The following is a 19,490-nucleotide window of genomic DNA, read 5'->3' as shown; positions in this document are numbered from 1 at the left end:
TCCAGACGGGATACAAACTGGTGCCCCAATTTTAGATCCAGGCGGAACCGGCTGGTTCCAGTGGCGGTGCCTCGAGTTTAGACCCCGGGCGGTGCGCCCCGCCGGAATTCCTGCTGCGCTCACCACTGGACTCTACATAAGTATTTCGCGCGATGCCCTTAGCTGTTACAAGCGAGAGATCATTGCAATTTCATGAAAGAGTAAAGCTATATGTACTATAAAGTGCACTTCGGTCGGAAATCGCTTTACGCACTACGCGTTGAGCTCATGCCATTTGGGTCACCCTTTTCGAATGGCGCGTGTAACACTGGGGAGTTCGTTTACACAGCCCCCCGCCTGCGTCCACGCCGCTTTGCGGCGTCAGTATGCGGCTGCTTTTTACAAAACGTAACCAGTACACGCCGCTTCACGGCGTCCAGCCGGCAACCCAAGCCCCGCTGTCCCCGATCGCACCTCCGGAAAGGGAGTCCCACACCATTTAGTTCTGCGAAGTTTCGTCGACAACATTCGTGGTTTTTTTTTTTTTTTTCAGTGTTTATCGTAAAAACAAAATGTTGTAAATATCGCCAAATGCCTCGACAAAACAAAATGTTCAAGAAAAAAAAGTAGGCCCACCCCGGATCGAACCTGCGTCCACTTGCGTACGAAGCCGATACCTTACCGCTATGAATGACTGGATGACCGTGTGCGTCGCTGGAATTACCGCTTAGAAAACTCGTTGCAAGCATTCATTTTATAAGAGTTTTGCGTAGTGCGTATAGTCATTTCCGGACCAAGTGCACGACGAAATGTGTATAGCTTTACTCTCGGTTGGAAATGGTGACGATCTCGCTTGTAACGGCTACGGGCAGTGCGCCAAATACTTTTGTAGTCCAGTGGTGAGTGCAGCGGTAATTACGGCGACGCACACGGTCCTCCAGGCGTCGCCACCGAACACGGTGCACGGAACACACACAAAGCATGCTCAAGCACAGTATCCAGTGTTGAGTGCATCGGGAAGTTCCGGCGGGCAGGCAGTATCCGAGTTGTCCAAGTATTGTCACCAACCACACCAGCGCCAAGCGCATCCAGATGCCGAGCCAAAGTGCAATGGGTCGGCAGCTTCACACTATATGAAGATTCAAAGCCGAGGTCAGTGAGTATCCATCCAGGGCAAACGATGGGCGCGTCAGTATCCGTGCGCCCGCAGCGCGAACGTTGCCGCCGGGCGAGCGCCTACCGACAGTCCGATGAAAGCGAAGAAGAACCTAAACTCTCAGAGCACTGCCGCCGACTGCAACAGACAAAGCGAAGCGCGCGCGAACGCCCGCTTGCAGCGCCTGCATAGCGGATGCGCCTGTCCCCAACATGTGTCCTGCGAGAGACCGCAAAAGTTCCTCGCCGACCCTGCTGCTCATGTGCGCGCCCGCTGGCTTAGAGCACACACTACTGGAACCAAAGGGAACGGATTGGATCCATTCATCACCGTGCGGTTCCAGTGCGTTGCGTCTCACTGGATCCGACTGGTTACACTCAGAACCGCGCGGTATCAGATCGGATTTGTGCGGATCTGAACTGTTTACAAGTTTAGAACAGCGCGGCTCCGAACTGGAACCACTCCGATCTGACATTTTCGTACTGGTGAGGTAATGGGGCCCATTAGTTGTTGAGATAACGGGACCCATGATCCCACTGACTGGACCTCAGATATTGTAAAATACTGAGCAAGTGCGCACCCAAAATTGTGGAGGTAGTTTTGTAATCCGGTGAGAAGGGTGCCCGTCAGGTCCGGAAGCAAAAATGCAGGAGCATATGGTGGGGTTTGCTTTGCTGCTTTGCAACGCCGCGTGCGCATCAAGCTGTTTTGCTATCAGTGTTTGGAAATATTTCAAGTACATTGCACTTAAAGTACTACTTCAAATAGGTTTAGAAAACTTGTACTTTACTTGAAGTACATTCTTCGAGTATGTATTTGTACTTTACATTTTGAAGTTGTTTTTTCTCTAGTGCTTTTTGAGGAAAGCACTACTCCCGACCTAAAGCATGTTCCCATTTGGTCCTATTAAATTTGTATAACAAAATGATGCTTTGTCAACTCCGAAGGATTATTTATATTCTTCGGAGTTGTGTTTATAGTACTTTACTTTAAGTACATTGCACCCAGTGTACTTAATACTTGAAGTACATCACCTCTCTTTTACTTTGTAGTTTTAATTACTTTTAAGATGTACTTTTCCCAACACTGACCGCTATGCATTGCCGTGCTCGGTGAAGTGGCTGACACGGGGAGGAAGCTCGGTTAGCTAGGGAGGCGCTTTAAATGTACTTTGCTCATTTCTCAAAGATTGTGAAAATAGGAAGTCTGTGCTTATTGTAACATGGCTATAAGGCTAAACTGGCTGCTGTTTCTTTTTTTTGCTTTCTTTTCCAAAGAGCCGTTTTTAGCACTGGCAATAAGCAAGACCACAATGTCGCAAGAAAATATTTAAGTCGAGCCCACGGTCCATCTTTGCACTGTTAACCTGAATTCCGCTGCTTTTGTGCTCAAATCCATATTGTACTCTAGTCTGCTGACCTTAATTAGTCATCTGGAACAAAATATATTAGTTATGTCTCACTGGAAACATCTAATACCAGTGGGCTTTGGAATTTTGAAAATTCATGGCCTTGTCTACACAGTCATGAAAATGAGTGGATCAAGAGTTCTGTGCAAAGTCGTGCAAGGCATACAGTTTTTAGAAGTGCTGAAAACGCCACCAGTGCTCGCGCAACTGCATTATTTTGCAGAGAGGTTCCACTGCCTGTGCCCTTGTCAGTGCCGGACATAACTCCGAAGGGGGAAGAGCATTCTAAGCCTTCTGCTGCCTTGCAAAGCCATAATTTCTGACATACAGAAAGAACATTCAAAGCCCACAGTTGCAGAACAATGTAACTCAGCATCATTCACTGAGCACACGTCAATGGTTACACCAAGTGAAAACGCTTACCACTCTGGCTCCTCAAAGTTTAAACCCAAGCTCTGTAAAAAGAAAAAGCCTGAAGTACGTTGCAAGCTCTAAAATGCAGAAAAGCGTGGCTTCTCTTCCCCTCGTTCACGCTGCAACTGAAGACTTTGTCGTCTCCACTTTAAAATAGAAAGACGAAACCGTTTTGCCGGTAATGGTCCAACCTACAAAAGGACATTGCTTTAACACAAACTGTTTCTGTTTCACAAACTGTTCCTGTTTCGCCAAGCCGCCACCCAAGGTTGGGTTTTACAGTATAGTTTTTGCAAGCACGGACAGATTTGAAGCCCAGACAAATTGCTGCCCAGTAATTTGTTCTTGTTTCTAAAGCCCTAGTTCCACTTAGGTGACAAACAACCAACGCCGACTAACCTCAAGCACTAGCAGCATGCACACAAAACTACCTTTGGCAGGTTTTCAATTACTTTTGCTTACCTGCCAAGCACTAGGAGATAGAAAGCCTGCTAAAGATGCCTTCATGTAGTTGCGTCGCGAGGGTCAGCGCCGAGCGATGCACTCGGGGCGGTCCCCCCCCCCTTGTGATGCCACTGCCTTCATGTGCATGCTGCACGTGCTCGAGGTTGATCTGTCAGTTACTGCCGTTTGTAGCTCAAGTGAGACTAAAGAATCACTGATCAAGTGCCTGGGATCATGATAAACAATAGTTACCTTGTGTAGTTATTCATCGGGTTATGGCCAAGAACGGCTCAGGGAGGTCATTGAACCTTTGACGTTGGTTTACCATTTCATCTGCTAAAATTAAAATATACCTAGGCAGAAAACCAAGGTTTATTAACTTTTATTGAGGTACCTCGTTGGGGAGTAATCATTATTAGACGTCTCGGAGATCACTGTGAGCTAGAACTGTCTGCGTCCAGAGGACCTGGTTTCTAGTCACACGGTGTTGGAGGTTGTGCTCATAGGAGATCCTACTTTTACACTGTGTTGGACCTTCTTGTGGAATACATCACAGAATAGTTTGAAGACTTGGAATGCAAGTGAACGCTGACTAGTAAGTAGGTCTACGCATCTGGTCTCTTGGAACTGTTGACAAGTATTGCTGCCGTGCCATTAGTTTAAAGTTGTGCTTCTGATTTCTATGAGATGGTACCATGTGCATCTAGCTTTTAGGTAATATGCTGGAAGAACTGTGATACAGTCTACAGGGCATCCTGTGTATAATACCTTTCGCAGTATGTTGTAAGAATGGGCTTTTTTGTTATGTTTTCAAGATTCGAAAGGGCTGCATAGACAGATGTCTACAGTGCTAATAACAGCAAAATAATTGGGTCTTGCCAACAAATTAGGACACCTATGTTGAATGACAGCAATGTTTAGCTGTACCTGTCGTAGCCCAGTCAGGTCTTCTTCTTCTGGTATGAAAATATGTGAACAAATGCTTGAGCTACCAAGTGGGGCTTTTTGGTAGCATCATAAGGCTTATATAAGTTATATCTACAGACCAAAATAGAGTTCCTACTTTAAACAACTACATCACGAGGTCAAAATGCAACCATAAAAATGCCCACAATTGCATATTGCACAACAACCTAATTCTTCAACAAGTGGAAACAGCATTGTAGAATAAATAGGTGGTCCATGCTCCATATGCCAAATGCACAGGAGCAAAAAAATTAAGGAGTCTTTGCACCGTATCATCATCAGAGGTATTGGAATATTCTTCTAAAACTCCCTACTATCAATGCATAGAAGTTAGCACAGAGCTGTCACGGCAAGAAAAGTGACCATTAGCACCACTATTGCATGGGCACCCTCGTAAACCAGCTTAGGACTGAAGACCGACAGCACAAATATGTGGTACCTTTGCACAACCATCAAGACCATGTACCAGGCTGTGGTGGCAAACTTCATGAAGAGGATAGAGGCACACACAAGCAGCTTGGTCCTGGAGCGACTACGCTTCAGGCCATTCTCTTCTGGTTCAGCAAACCGTTTCCAGAGCATCAGCAACCAGAGGACAAGACTGCTGTATGTGTAGCTGACCATCAGCAAGCCAACCACTACAGGATTGTAACTGCTGACGCCAATGTAGCCCGCTGAGACGCTGACAGTGGATAGCTTGTTGGAGTTTCCCTGGTGGAAGTGACAGCTCATTGCAAACCAGAAGTAGAGGATGACCCTTGGAAGCATCTGGAGAGGGAGGTCAAAGAGGAAGTCATGCACTGCACGCTCCAAGAGCACAACCAGTGCAAACATTGGAACATTCTGTGGTGTGTGCAAGATGAGGCACAGAAGGGTCCAGGAGTTGATGACTGCTTCTAGGAGGTCGGGGTCATTGCCCGAACGGAACTGGTGGAAGACACCAAGGGCCAGGAGAAGCGGCAGGTACCAGTAGAAGTTCTCAACACCGTCTGCATTACCATAGTAGATGAGCTTCATCTTGTAGAGGCAGATGTCAAGCAGAGCGAGGTAGAGGAAAAAGGAACAGAGAGGCCTCTTCTGGCGAACAGACGTAAGGATAATTGAGATGATGGCAACCAGGATGAGACAGGCTAGGACATGTCTGTGGTTGTTGTCGGCAAGCCAGTCTGCAGTGTCCGGAAGATGAGACCACCTGTCCCCAGTACTGTTCCACGAACGGAGTACTCTGAGAATTATCAGCACGAAAAATGCTTTTCTGTATAGCATCAGTCTGCCATACATTGATGACTGCTCCTGGTAGTGGTACCAACAGAGCAATAGTATGATGGTACTGGTCAGGAAGTACCATGTGACATGCTCTTCTTCTATAAAACTGGAAGACACAAAGCTGAGGCCATGGAGAATGGTACAGGAAAGGAGGAAAGCCCGAGGCACATCTGGAATCTCGAGGCCACCAACTGGCCAGAAATAGAAAGCACCAGTTAAGGCTGTGCTTACGGCGGTAAGAAATGATAAGAGGCACACACGGATGCCCGACTGGCAGCTTTCACTGGATGGGGATAAGGCACACAGGATGGAGTTTTGGAGAAAGGAGAAGATCACACCAAAGGTCAGTATTTTCAGGTTGAACTTGGGAACGAGGTGGCTACAGCCTTGGTTCATTGAAAGGATCAGAAGCATGAGAGTGAACGCACCCTGCCAAGTTACGCATATGCCGGTCACAACAAGGCCCATATCAAATGCAGTGGTGCTACTCAAAATTTCACTCTGGATATTCGACATGATGCTTAAAAATACCTCTTCCACCCTGCTCTCGTGAGAACCGACAAGGGCCTTCTCTCGTACGAGCTTGACGTAAGAACAGAGGGCTTCCTCTGCCTTGGCTGAAACAGGTGTTTCGCTCCCGAACTCGGACTGGTGGATGCGCAGCATCTGCTGCAAGTTGTACTGGAGCAGGAAGAGCCGTTCAGCGGCTGTGAAGTTGGCCGCGGTCAGCACATCCGCCAGCGCTCTACCGTAGCTACCCTTCGGAATGGGCAGCCCCGTGAGCAAGCTCAGGGTGGGAGCGATGTCCACTTGCGATACCGTACTGACGTCTTGGCTGCCGAAGTCCCACGGCTTTGTGGGTATGAAGAGGAGCGCCGTCATGACCTCACCCTCCGAACTGCCGCCGTGGTTGCCGACGGCGTTCATGCCGTGATCGCCGGTGACCACAATGAGGAAGCTGTCGTTGGCCCTTCGCCGAAGCGACGCGTACATCGTCGACAGGATGCCGTCCATCTCGGCCAGTTTGTCGTCAACGAGCGAAGACGACGGCCCGTGCGTGTGTCCGATGTGGTCCAGTCCCAAGTAATGAAGCACGAGCCAGTCCCAGTCGGTCGCTTCCATCTCCGAAGGCACGTGACGCGAAACGTTTCGGTCGACTTCGGTGTAGTCGGAGACGAAAAAGGACGTCGTGCCTTCGTACCTGTCGAAGCAACCCGGCAGGATCCTCAGCCAGGTGTCGTCCCCGTAAAAGACCGTCTTCTTACCCGACGCTCGCGCCTGGTGCACCAGATTGTCATCGCGCAGCACGTCAGCATTGAAGTTGAGGAGCACGTCGCCGAACCCCGGTACTGTTCCCGTCAGCAGCGTCTTGATCCGCGGCAAAGTTACGGTCGGGGAATACGCTCGGCTGCGGTAGAGTAGAGCCTTGCGATCACGAAGCATAGAACCGAGGAAACTGAGCGAACGCGATCGGTCGGCGACGAAGTCGAAGCGCAAAGCGTCGATGAGCACGAAAACGAGTTTTAGAGGCGTTCGCTTCGAGATCGGAGGCGGGCCGTCAGGTGGCATCGACACGCCGCACACTGTGTCCGGATATTGTATATCTTCGGGGGCAGAGTGTCCCAAGGGTCTTTTTGTGACGCAGAAGAACCCGTTCCAAAACAGGAAGAGTCCGATCACGTAGGTTACAGTGACCAGCCACAGCAGGCACCACTGCCTAGTGTAGTACATCGCGGTTCTTGTCAGGACAAAACTAGTGTGGACTCGATGGTTGAGTATTTGTACGCTTGTAGTTTGGTCCTGGCATCGTTCGGCCTGCCTTACCTACATGGTCGTAGAAACGGCAATAAGCTTGATGGTTTCGGAGACTGCCGGTCTTCTCGCATGGCTGTTGGTGGAATCCGTCTTCCAAAGCACCGAGACCACCGAGACGCTCAGTCAGTGCAGCGGCACTGGCGGCACGCCAGGCACGCTCACACAGAGAAGGGCACAACCGGGGTTCACACCCATTACACATTACATTACAGACTTGCCGAATGTTTGTATTTTGTATATTTTTTTCGAATCATAAATTCAGGTAGCGATAAAGTGCAACTCGAAGCCCGCGACAAAAAAACGCCCGCAAAATAATACCGCAAAAAATAGTTCTCCAAGCATCGAACGTTCTGATTGGTTCACTTCTCACGTCGCTGTGGTAAATGCTGCAGGGAAATCGTCCGCAACGCAAAATAGTGCACAAAACCTGTTTTTCAATGAGCCAAGTAAAAACATTGAAGCGTAAATGGGTAAGCGTGAAAAGATAATAAAGTAATAACTAAGCAGATCTTATTTTTTAATTTTTGTGACTGTATTTCAGATGTAAAAAGGTCAAGCGAAGGCGGGGCGCTCCTCTACGTGCAGCGGCCGGCGGAAGGACAGAAAATGGGAGAAGAAAGTGCGGTGCGGTCGCTTCTTTTGTACTCTTGCTCCCAGACTCCCAGAGAGCGTTAGAAGTCAAAATGGCGGATCCAGGCGATCGGATTACTTCGGCTTGTGATTTTGTTGACCTTTAAGATTTGGTGCTCGTCGAGAACCCTTGGATACCTCCGGAGCCGCCATGAAGCTCCAGCTTGGGATAACAAACAGCCATGCGGACCATCGAGAGCTTTTCACCGGTGGTGAGTGCTTCGAACGGCGATCGACGAAAAAACGAGAACCCCCTTCGGCTAATGACACATTTTCGTACGAGCCAACGCGATCAATAAGAGGTACTGTATATCCCGCTCCTTTTCGGTTTATCCGACGATGTAACAGCGTCACGCAGCAGTTGTTGGTTTCTTTCGTTCCGTCCGATTCGTCAATTTCGTATCCAAAGGTTTACGAAGCAAAAGGTAAAATAAAAAAAAATAAAAAATACCCCCCCTCCCTTTCCCCCCCTTTTCAGTCGTCGGTCCGTCAAGCGGGTCAAATGTATGAATCCGTTCGCTTTGTCGTGCTTAGCGCCACGCAATTTTTGTTCATAACTTAGTTATTGAACTGTTTTTAGAGGTGTGTAGGAATCACCCCGTGGGTCGTGCGCGTGATGCAAGAACGTCAACCGAAACGATTTGTCGAAATAGCGGCGTTGTCGGCGACTCGACGAATATGGGTATGCAACCGCGCGTAACCGATCGGGGGGTTCGGGTTCGGTTTGATGTGCTCAAAACGCTTCCCGTGTCAACGAAACCGTTGTCTCTCTCCCAAATCCTTTCGTCGACAGTCTCATCCGATGATAATCGGTTCGACTGACCGAACAGAACGGAAAGAGGAGATAAAAATAAACAACTCGGAAGTGTGGTCGGGTTTCCTTACTAAGGGAGGAGCCGAAACGAAAGGAAAGCGGTCTGGGAAAATGCGGATAAACGGTGCTTAAAATTCATTTCGCGGCCACCACGTGGGTGAACGTTGTGGCTTAGTTTGTCCGCAAATGCCTCACCGTAGCTGCCACGAATTTTTGTTTTCTTTCTTTCTACTTACCGTTTTTTTGGGCGAAGGATATTAGGTCTGCCTGTCCTATGGTCCTCTTTTGTTGCAATGTTTTGACACGTGTGTGATTGCGTCAAAAATTTTAAGAGATCACAATAATTAGTTAAAGAAAAATAAATCAACAGCAAAGACATGATGCTGAGAAAGATTGGCAACAACACACTTTCTACAAGGTAGCGAAAAAAGTTTTCTTCTTATTTTTTTTTTTTTTCAAGCAAGCAGAAAGACATGCGGCATTTCTGCTTGCTTTTACCGATACCTCCCTTTCTACCTTTGCGCGCGAGTCGACGCTCTTGCAAGAAACGCGTGCAAGCGTTTTTTGTTTTTGTTGCTTCTTTTCTTTTGTTGTTTTGACGTTTTTCCCCTGTGCGTGTCTACAAATGCGCTCCTCCAGGTATGCGGACGCCCTGCGCTCGCTGTCGGCGCCGGTCGACCGGGCGGTGGGCTGGTCGGAGCAGCCAGCTCACTGTCCTTGTTTCTTTTTTTTTTTTTTTGTTTCTTTTTTCGCGCATAAAAGCAGCGGCATATCCGGCGCCGAGCGCGCGAGCATTGCGTTGTCCGTGGCCCGTGCACCGATACAACCCCCCCCCCCCCCCCCCCCCCCCCCCTCTTCTATCCTTTCTTTTGAAGCGTGCACGAGCACTCGAGGGGGAGATTACAGCTAAATAAATACCGTCCTCAGGAAGTCTGGCGTGTTCCCTCTGTCCGCAATCCCCGCCAATTTACTATCGTCTCTGTTAGATTATATAAAAATGAAAGAGAGGTCGACGTGCAGATGAAGTATGGCAGGAGCGTAGAAACGCGATGTGCACTGCAACCTGTGTGGCGAGGCACCTTGCAAAAATATACATTCGACCCGTGTCTGCGTCCAGGAAGGGTCGTGGGGAAGGTATGGTTTTCAATAAGCAAACCCCCCAGACACGCGTGCATACATATACACTTCCCGCTTTCTGAGTTTATTTTTAAGCCCTGACCTACTAAAAATATGAGGTTACTACTTATGAAACCTGTTGGTCGGTTCGAGGGGTAGCACTGATTGGCACTGACTGGCAGCTCGGCCTCCCCCCTCTTTCTCTACATCTCCGGGGCTTCGGAGAAGTTTCTCTCCGGCAACGAGGGCCACCTCGTCGGTGCTGGTTTTCCTGGTATCGGAGGCTGACTTGGCTTATTTTTGAAGGCTATGTTGCTCCAAACAATGGAGCGTGATGTGACAGACACCGCTGTGGCACCCGAGAGGTGTTGTTGTACCTCTCTATCTATTAAGTGGGACTGCAGATGCATTTGGCTTTCTTTTATGAAAGATGTGCACTTTTTCAGGGGAGAACTTACTGCTCTGACGAAGAGACCACTTTTGTTCAGAAGAATGCAGTTTCTGTTTTAAATGGCTACCCTGTATCGTTGCTTTCAAGAAGGAATTCCTCTGTTTCTAGACGGTCCCTCCATAAGGCTTCAGGAAGCCATCATGCCCTTTCCACAGAAATTATACAAGCTTGATCATTGATCATGCTGACAAAGACTGGTAAGCACAGAATGTGTGATATGTTTTACACCTGTCGTGGTTCATCTGCAAAGCCCCTGGTGAAGGCTCTTCTTGCTCCCTCTGCCATTTCTTGCGTTCCCAATCAGCTCGCATACATTCTGCGGCAGTCTGCTTCGTAGGGGCCATGGCAACGGTGGAGGAAGAGGTGTCTGAACGGCGCTGCCTCGCCACGGAGCGTTTTGTGTTGGAAGAAAGATTGGCTCCCATTTCTGACAAACGCTGTGAGGTGGCGTAGCATGACATCAGCTCAAGGAACCGTCCTTATTCGCTTACATATTTTCAAGGCCGTGCGCCGGACGGCCTCCGCCCAAAAACAATGCTTTTCGGTGACTTTTTTTTTTTTTTTTTTTTTTTTTTACAGTCAAACGTTAACATTTTTATGAAATTCAGCCGAGAAAGTATGTTATGTGTTAAAAAGCATGGTAAAAATGCTATACTCTTTAGAATAAAAAATATACATCTTTATTGTAAGTACCGCAGCCATTCGTAAGTTTGGATACTTCAAAGAGGTTACTCCTAGCACCAATCAAACTTTTCCACATACAGTGCAACACTGTCTCCTTTGCCTTCGTCTACCAGCTTTTTGTTGAATCGTCCACATCGGCGTCACTTTTCCGGGTTTCTAAATGACAGCATCGCTTTGCCATTCACATACACGGGGCTGGGCAATTGTGCGCACATGTTGACACGGCAGCTTCATTCCGATTCGCTTGCCACTTCCTGCTACGTGTTGCAAGTACTCAGGCCAGATCCCAGGCGTCATAATATTTGCACGCATACGCCAGGAGCAGCTGGGGTCGCGAAAAACAACTTGTACCGCTACCGAGCGCTTGATCTTTACGCCCTTGCCTAGCTTGGCAGGTTGTGGGAGAAGAAAAAACAATCACAAAGGGAAAGATATGTAGTTCATTCTGACTTGCCTGCGTAGGCAGTCCTACGTAATGGATCCGGCATTTGTGAATGAGATAGTGTCTTCATGCACGACGAGGAACACAGGATGACGTCTTCGAAAGAGTATTTTGCGAGAGTATTTTCTCTCAGTTTAGCGCTTATGGGTTGGCTGTTTCAGTCCTAGGAGGTTGCTTTTAGGTCTTTAGAGGCATACTGATGGTTTTCGCTCTAGAATTTTTGGTCTCCATTGCTAACGTTAGTTTGCTGCCCATTGTGGTGTCGTCTTGTGTTCGAAGTTTGTTCAGAAGAGCCTTCCCTTTCTTGTTGATGAACTCTATGAGAGAAGAAGGTATTCCAGGTTTTTCTTCTCTGGAATAAATACTGCCAGTGACAATATGATAAAGAACAAAGAGGAGAGTGATGCTTGCTTCATCATGGAAGGCTGAACCAGAACTAGCCTTGAGCTCGCACTGACTAATGTTGGTCATCAGTAGTCCATCTGGGCCGAATGTGGGTTATGGCTCAAATTTTTACTCTCGGGTATAATAGTTGCCATCCTCCTGTTCCATCATTCTTCTGACTTATTGCTGACAGCTGTACATGTAGCTACTGTTGACTTAAATTTCCAAAGCTTTTTCTAGATATTAGGTTTTGGGACCCTGTTTTATGAGAAACTTGCTCGTGTCATCTGTCAACTATCCAGACTTACCTCTGGGTAGAACAGGTTTCCAAATTCTTTTTTATGGAAGTTTTACGACAAGTTCTTGCACTGTGTTTATCAATCTTCTGGGCAGTGTTGGAGGTACCTCTTTCTCAGAAAAGGCTTCCAGATTCTAGCTTGCAAATGCTGCATGTTCCATCTCGGGAATGCTGCAACATAGCACATAGCAATGACCAGAGCTGCTAGAGGAGGTTTCCACAGATGTGCCTTCGCTTTCCAGTCCATACGTGAAAGAGTTAATAGCAGACACAGATATAAGAAATAAATAGTCATATTTGGAGAGGAAGGTAAGTTAATTGTAGCAATATGCCACACGTCAACTGTTTTCTGCAACACAAACTAACAATATATGTCAAGATTTTTTTTTTTTTTTCTTGCAAGGATGCATGTTTTTGACAACGGCCTGCACTTGGTCTTGAGAACTGAAAAATACAAAATAACAATGTAGGAGCTTTCTGCACAATTTTTTTTTTAATACCGCCGGTACATAGTAGTTGGTTGTGCAAAGCCCTTTATCCACTCTGGCTAAAAAGGCCCCCAAGTAATAAAGAAATTGACAAACCCATCATAATTTTTTGGAGGCCACTTGTTACGAGCTTCATCCCATGGTTTCCTCATAAGATGGACAAAACAGAATGAGAAACAAGGCGTTTATGCATAGTGCAGGGGGTGGTGTTTGAGTGCTACGTGCAACGGTTGTGTGTATCTGACGGCAGCTGTTCACTTTTTTCCCCCGGGCTGTCACTTCTCCCAGCATTCTACGACGCACGTCCATTGTCTCGTGCGAAGGCTTCTCCATCTGACATCTGACAGAAAATTCTCCATCGCACCCGTGCCTTCGCTTGCGAGCGGGCATCTTGAAGGCAGTAACGGTACACGCACTGACAGCTCTCTGACGAATGGCTTTGCAGGGTTCGGGAAGCGCTTATTAGCAACAGCCCAGGCGAAAATCAGTCCACTTCCAGCTGGATTATGGAACTGGAAATGAGGCATTCCAGCTGGACCCAGCTGGAATCCAACTGGACCCAGCTGGAATCCAGCTGGAATGCCTCATTTCCAGTTCCATAATCCAGCTGGAAGTGGACTGATTTTCGCCTGGGAGGGCTGCTCTCATGCTAATGACCGTTCTTGAAATGTCTGCGTGGCCTTCACCGGGCTGTTTGGCATTCGAGGTGGGTTGTCTCCGTGGTCATGAGGAAGACATGGCACTCTGGACGTTTGGTTGTGAGTTTGTAAACAGAGCTCTTTCCAATTTCCGCATTTATTTGCACTAGCTTTTGTGCAGAATTAACCGACACAGTTGGTGGAAGTAGAAGGGAGGAGAGAATGATACAGGGCACCTTTCTTTGATGAGAAACACTTGCACACCATAAACTAATTGACCTTAAACTGTGTATACACACTAGCGAACTCAACCAGTAATTGTGCTATGCTGCGAAGGTGACCAAAACAAGCGTCACAAACTCAGCATCTCAGCGTGGAAAAGAACAAAAAAAGGTAATCTTCAATCTAATCCTATGATGGGATTGGAAGAGAATGTTTTGCTAGAAGAAATCGTCTTCTTCAAAATGCATCAAAAGAAAACTTCTGCTTTATCAGTGGTCGAGTAATCTACAGCACCAAAAAATTGCACAGTTGTCGACATAGAACTTAAAGGAGAAACTGTACAAGCTAAAGCATCATGGGCAGACATTCATTTTTTTTTTACCTGACATTTTTTTTGCACAAAGTTAGCTGTCAAAGTTTGCTATATTATGGTCAGCAAAAGAACCTGCACATGTTTAATAAAGTAGTCGAGTCCCATTTCGATTGGCTTTGCCACACTAATCGTCGTTCATTCAATGCAAACCTTGCTAGGGGTTGGGTAAAGAGCAAAGTGGAGCAAATCCGTGACACGACGGACGCGAAACGGTTCAATGACGGTTGCAGCTCCACCATTCACGGCTCCCGTGCATGATCGTCATCGGTACTTCCACACGGCCTGTCCCCTTCGCTTAGCAGAGCGGCAACTGCAGTTTTATGACCCTACAACAGGCTGACAATAGGCCGACAATAGGCCTTGCCGGGGCGCAAAGCACCCCATTGTCCTTCAAATGGTCATGGTTTAGCGGCCCGTGAAAAGCACATTACCACAACTTTTGCACTTTGTGGACTATGTTTGACTTTAAAGCATAACTTATTTTTATTTGCTTCGGTTACAATGCTTTCCGTGCCATCGGTTTTGTCATTGGCTGACTCTGGGAAAGTTTGCACTCCTTGTGAGCAAGATTCCAATAGTTTTGTGTGGCTGTAGTACATTCTAAGAGCTCTTTTTTCTTCTTTTTTTCTCGGGTCCGCACCTTGACATTTGTGTTGTTGGTGTGCATTGAAGGTTCATACTTAGATAACTTATTTTGGAAATTTAATTTACTTAGTTACAACTAGTTTGCCCTGAAAGTAGTTAATTACAATTATAATTACTAGCACAAAAAATAATTTATATTTTTTTATACAGTTACCACCACCACCTTCTCTTGGAAGGCATTATAGGATTGGGCTTTTTAGTAAAAAAATGTGAAGGTACAGTGAAAAGGTTTGTCACTGCAACAAACAAAACAAATAAGCAACAAATAAAGTAATCAAGTGCATTTAAGGATCATAATTCATGCTCTGTTTCATATTTACTTTATGAGAAGATGCCAGAGTGGGAGAAACCGTGTAAATGGATGCATCCAAGCTATGAAAAAGAAAACATTTGTCAAACAAGACATCAGCGCTAAGAAAAAAATCAGCACAATCACAGACTCCCATGTACACATCGCGATGCTGTTAGCGCGAACACGACATCAACACCTTTTCACATTTTACTTGTAAATAGTATTAGCGAGCACAAAATTTGATCGCTTGCATTATAGAACTAAATGAGCTCTTTCCATAGCAATAATTAATAACTTCGATAATCCCTTGGTTTCAAAGAAAAAAACTGGAAAAACCGGCGATTGCGTGTTCGTGCTAACAGTGTCGTGCTCTGTACCCATATGGGAGAAAAGCAAATCACATTGTGTATACGCTGACAGCAAAGACTCCCGGCCTTACCAGATATACGCTACGAATAAGTCAAGAGCAGTGCTGTGAAAATGTGCTGACTACCAGCAACCATGTGCAAAATGGGTAATTCTGTGATGTCGATTATTGATGACAAGAAACTTCAAATTTGTTTTAACAGTGAAAAGAGTGATGGACTGTGCAGATGGCGACATTTACAGTGTCAAAGGCAGCTGGTTTCAGTCTTAAATAGTTTTCTAAAAAAAAGTTTATTTTTAAAGTGGTCATCTTTAGATTTGTGTTCTGCGAGTTCTAAGGTATGATAGCTTCTTGTGCTTTTCAGAAATTGCAGAGTGACATAGCGTCACTTATTGATCTAGAGCTGTCATTAATCGTGGCATAGAGGAAAGTCAGTCTATTAATTTTCCTCTGCATTTGGGGGTGGGGGGGAGGGGAGGAGGGGAGGAGGAGGAGGAGGACTGGAGATATGCTAGGCTATCTGGATAGAATATCTGCTGCTAAAAGAATCTAGTCTTCTCTGTTTGTTGTAACTAAATTTAAGGGCCTTCTTATGTATTCTTTCAAATTAATTTATATTTTATGACACGTGTGAATCTTAAATAATGTCGGCATACCCTAAGATGGGCCTAATGAGAGATTTGTATGCCACTAACTTCGTTACAGATATGGTGTCTTAGGTTTTCCCTCGGGTACCATAACCGCCTTGATAATTTAGCAGTTTGTGAAGCGCTTTTGGGTTCTATTTGGTAGCAAACTGAACTTGATATGCTGCGAGGCACAACATTGCGTCTAAACGTTGTGCCTTGTCCCAAATCCGGCCCTTGTTGTTGCAGGGGGGTCATCATACTTCTAGCCTGAGTGGCACCGGGGCAGACCATGGTCTCAAAAGGAGGTGACATCACCTGGACAAATCAAGTGGGTTCCACTACTTCTACTTTTCTGCTATCTTTGGAGACAAACCCGGCGTAGTGCGAATGCCATTAGTCAGTGACATGAGACGGAGCGGAGCGGACGTTAATAGTGAATGGATGGATCCGGCCGTGCTTTCCTCATGTGTAGTAAGCGCTGCTGTCTTTGTGTTGATGACAACTGTGTGTTCCTTTTTCTGACTTTTAAGGCTGTCTGAATAATGCATGTTCGTGTTCTCCCAGAAAAAAATTTCCAGGTTTATTTTTCATCACAAAAATAAACTACGCATCAGTGAACGCTCCTTCTCCGCCCGAAGGTGGCGCTAGAGGTCCGAACAAGATGCCAAAGTTTCGGAGTGAACAGATATTTTATTTAAAAGTTGTAAATGATTTTCTGAATATGTCAATGGGAAAATGGTGGCCGACGGAGATCTCGAATACATGATGCTCTATGGTGCCATAAACCGAAAACGGGCCCCATTTTTCCATTGAAGTTTTCAGAAAATCACTTATAACTTTTGAATAAAATATTGGTTTGTGCCGAAACCTTGGCATCTTGTTTAGACCTCTAGAGCTAGCTTTTGACAGAGAATGTGCAGTCAGCCATGCATAGTTTATTTTAGCGGTGAAAAAAGAAACCCTGTAAATGTTTTTTTTTTAACACCCTGTAGATTGTGGGAAAAAATGGCATTTTTGAAAGAGTTCCTAATTTTTTACCCAAAAATTTCCTGTCCAAGTTCCCAGTTCTGGTGACATTGCCAATTAATTTAGTCTAGAACTGAAATCAACTATTTGACCATAGAATTTGTCTTTGCATCAATGCTGGCCTTCAAAAGGTAACGAATTCTCTTGTAACAAAGGCATACACAGACGCTCCCTGTATTTTGTTTGCACTTCTATGACTGCAGGACAAAACAAAATTTTTTTATGTAATTTGTAATAGCAATTACAAATCAGTCTTCCTTCACATTACAATTCTATGTGGATATGCTTTCTGTATTTCAGTACTGGGGGAACAGTTTTGCTGCATGTAAGCCACAACCTACAAAGGACACGTCTTTTAACCGAGACATAGAGCTTGTAACATGTGCTGTTTTTATGTCTTTAATTTAAAGAATTTCTGAAAAGAATTTTTTTTTTAGCAGTTTGGTGGGACACATTTGTCAAAAAACTAATTTTGCACAAAAAAATTAAAAAATTTTTAGAGCAATATTGACGACGCGAGACGCAATTTAGTCAGCAGTCACCTCTTTTCCACTTGTTTTCTCTCTGCGTTTCGGGCGCGGGGAGGAGGGTGGATCTACTTTACCTTCACGACCGAGATGGTCATTCCAGAATGACCCATGACGTCATTGACTTTGCACGCAGAATTTCAAATAAATCTCTCGCCGTCAATATTGCTCTAAAAAAATTTTTTTCGCTTAAAATTTGTTTTTAAACGCGTCTTTCAATTAGGTTGTTTAAAAAAAACATCACGTGTGTCCCAACCAGATTGTTTAAAAACACATCTTTTTTCTTTTCAGGCGTTCTTGAAGTGTTTTCTTGGAGGGCCCAGAGCATAGAAGCAGTTCGGCTTTCTCGGACCTGTTTTATCTTGCTTAAACTTTCTGCATTTTTTTTCTTGGCTGGGATTTGAAAACGTGTAACGTGTGTCGTCATCAATACTCCGTTAAGTGATCGAATTTAGAACTTATTTTTACGCTTGGAAGCCCAGGAGCAATCAGCGTGCACTCTTCACATTGGGCCTATTTTTTTAGGTATTCAAGAATCTACTAGATTAATGGTTTTGATTTCGTAGAGCTGCTTTTTAGCATGTTGAATTTGGGTTGTTTTTGTTATTTTATTTCACAACGGGAATTATAGTTTCTTCGGGATTGGGTCAATCCTGGGTAAAAATTTGTTTCCCAAACTTATTTGAAAGGGGTTGTTCCTATTCCGCTTACAAATCGCCACGGTGAGCTGAGTAGAGGGTATTAAAAATATTAACCCCATTAATTACCTGTAACAATAAGCGACCAGCGTTTAGTCGGACATTCAGAAACAGAGTTTCTAACTCTGCTAGAATGCCCTAAGCACGTGAAAAGAAGATATCGCATTCCAAATTGTCTGCTTCCCCACCACAAATAGCCGGAAGACCTCCCCAACCGCAAATCTCTTCTTTTTTTTCTTTTTTTTTTTTTTTTCTCAGCAAATTTTTTGGGGACTCTTTCCCAGTTTCCTCCTTTCTCTAATCCCCCTCCCCTTCCTTCTGTTCTCCTTTTCAATCCTCCTCTCCCTCCTTCTTTCCTCCTCCTCTCCCTCCTTCTTTCCTCCTCCTCCTCCTCAATCATACTGCAACGCCAGTTGTATCTGTACCAAGGCCTATTGTTTCTTCCACAACTAGATTCACAGATCTTGCAGAAGCATTACTTCTTTCCCGACATCTTATGACAGCGCACAACGTTTTTGGGAGCGGCCTGCGGATAACCTGCAGTGGGGTCTTCGGTGTCCCCTTTGTCTTCGCTGCAGGAACAGCCCAACAGCAAGAGCGAAGCCCCCGGAGACAAGACATGGCACGGACTGAGGACGGTCGTACTGGAAAAGGGCCCCGGCGGGTTCGGCTTCACCCTGCGCCACTTTGTGGTCTATCCGCCAGATACTGTCAATGTGAGACCCCCCATTGTATTCCTTCAACTTCCTTTTAATCAACCATTTCGACGTGGCTCACGCTATCCAATTGGTCGGTTCAAGGTGACGCACGCGTGCCCTTTCAAACCAACCAATCCGAATCAGACAGTTTCATCTTGGTTCGATGACATGAATGTGGCCGGTTCTTGTCGAACTTGCTCGACTTAACTGGACAAGGCCGGAAAATGATCTTAACTTGAGAATATGTCGTCGAGCACATGGAATGACACGCTGAAGTGTCTCCGTCTTCATTTGGTATGACGAACATTGCTTTGTTTCGTACCTCGTGCACGTCGTTGTTCCTCGAGCCCTACATTGATGTGGGACTGTGCCGGAAAAACAAGAACAAGGAGCCTCAGCAGAACGGCACAGCGCTTTCCCGCCAACGCATTTGCCGAAGACTTTGCTTTGCCACTGGCTCGGAAGGCTGATTGTTGAAAGGTCGTTGGCTTCGTGCCATGACGCTGTCTCTTTGTGTACGCTCTGGGACCGCACGTAGTTACACACTCTTCTTCTATTTGCCCAGGCGGCGCGACTGGCAGGGAAGCACCCGACAGTAGTAGGTGAGTGGGACTTCTCCT

At 46.0% G+C, this 19,490-nt stretch overlaps 2 protein-coding genes across 3 annotated transcripts in view; one reads left to right on the top strand and one right to left on the bottom strand.

Moving 5' to 3' along the window:
* Nucleotides 1-3,767: 3,767 nt before the first annotated feature.
* On the bottom strand, nt 3,768-7,794 carry LOC115310841 (GPI ethanolamine phosphate transferase 2). The gene has a single exon (XM_029969310.4). It carries the CDS (start codon nt 7,362-7,364, stop codon nt 4,698-4,700), a length of 2,667 nt encoding a protein of 888 aa, XP_029825170.2. The 5' UTR covers nt 7,365-7,794; the 3' UTR covers nt 3,768-4,697.
* Nucleotides 7,795-8,069: 275 nt separating this feature from the next.
* Nucleotides 8,070-19,490, top strand: part of LOC8037007 (rho GTPase-activating protein 23) — a 52,119-nt gene continuing 40,698 nt past the window's right edge. For both annotated transcript variants that reach the window (XM_029980956.4, XM_029980947.3), the window contains exons 1-4: nt 8,070-8,290; nt 16,168-16,249; nt 18,751-18,888; nt 19,436-19,472. In XM_029980956.4, coding sequence (XP_029836816.3) covers nt 16,211-16,249; nt 18,751-18,888; nt 19,436-19,472 — 214 coding nt within the window. In that variant the 5' untranslated portion in view covers nt 8,070-8,290; nt 16,168-16,210. The remainder of the gene's footprint in view (nt 8,291-16,167; nt 16,250-18,750; nt 18,889-19,435; nt 19,473-19,490) is intronic.

This window comes from Ixodes scapularis, unplaced genomic scaffold (assembly GCF_016920785.2).
Source record: "Ixodes scapularis isolate PalLabHiFi unplaced genomic scaffold, ASM1692078v2 PGA_scaffold5__190_contigs__length_132052651, whole genome shotgun sequence".
Lineage (NCBI taxonomy): Eukaryota > Metazoa > Arthropoda > Arachnida > Ixodida > Ixodidae > Ixodes > Ixodes scapularis.
This window is presented reverse-complemented; position numbering and strand designations above follow the sequence as displayed.

Excerpts from the sequence above, each read along its gene's own strand:
- LOC115310841 (XM_029969310.4), bottom strand. The coding sequence starts at position 7,364 with ATGTACTACACTAGGCAGTGGTGCCTGCTGTGGCTGGTCACTGTAACC.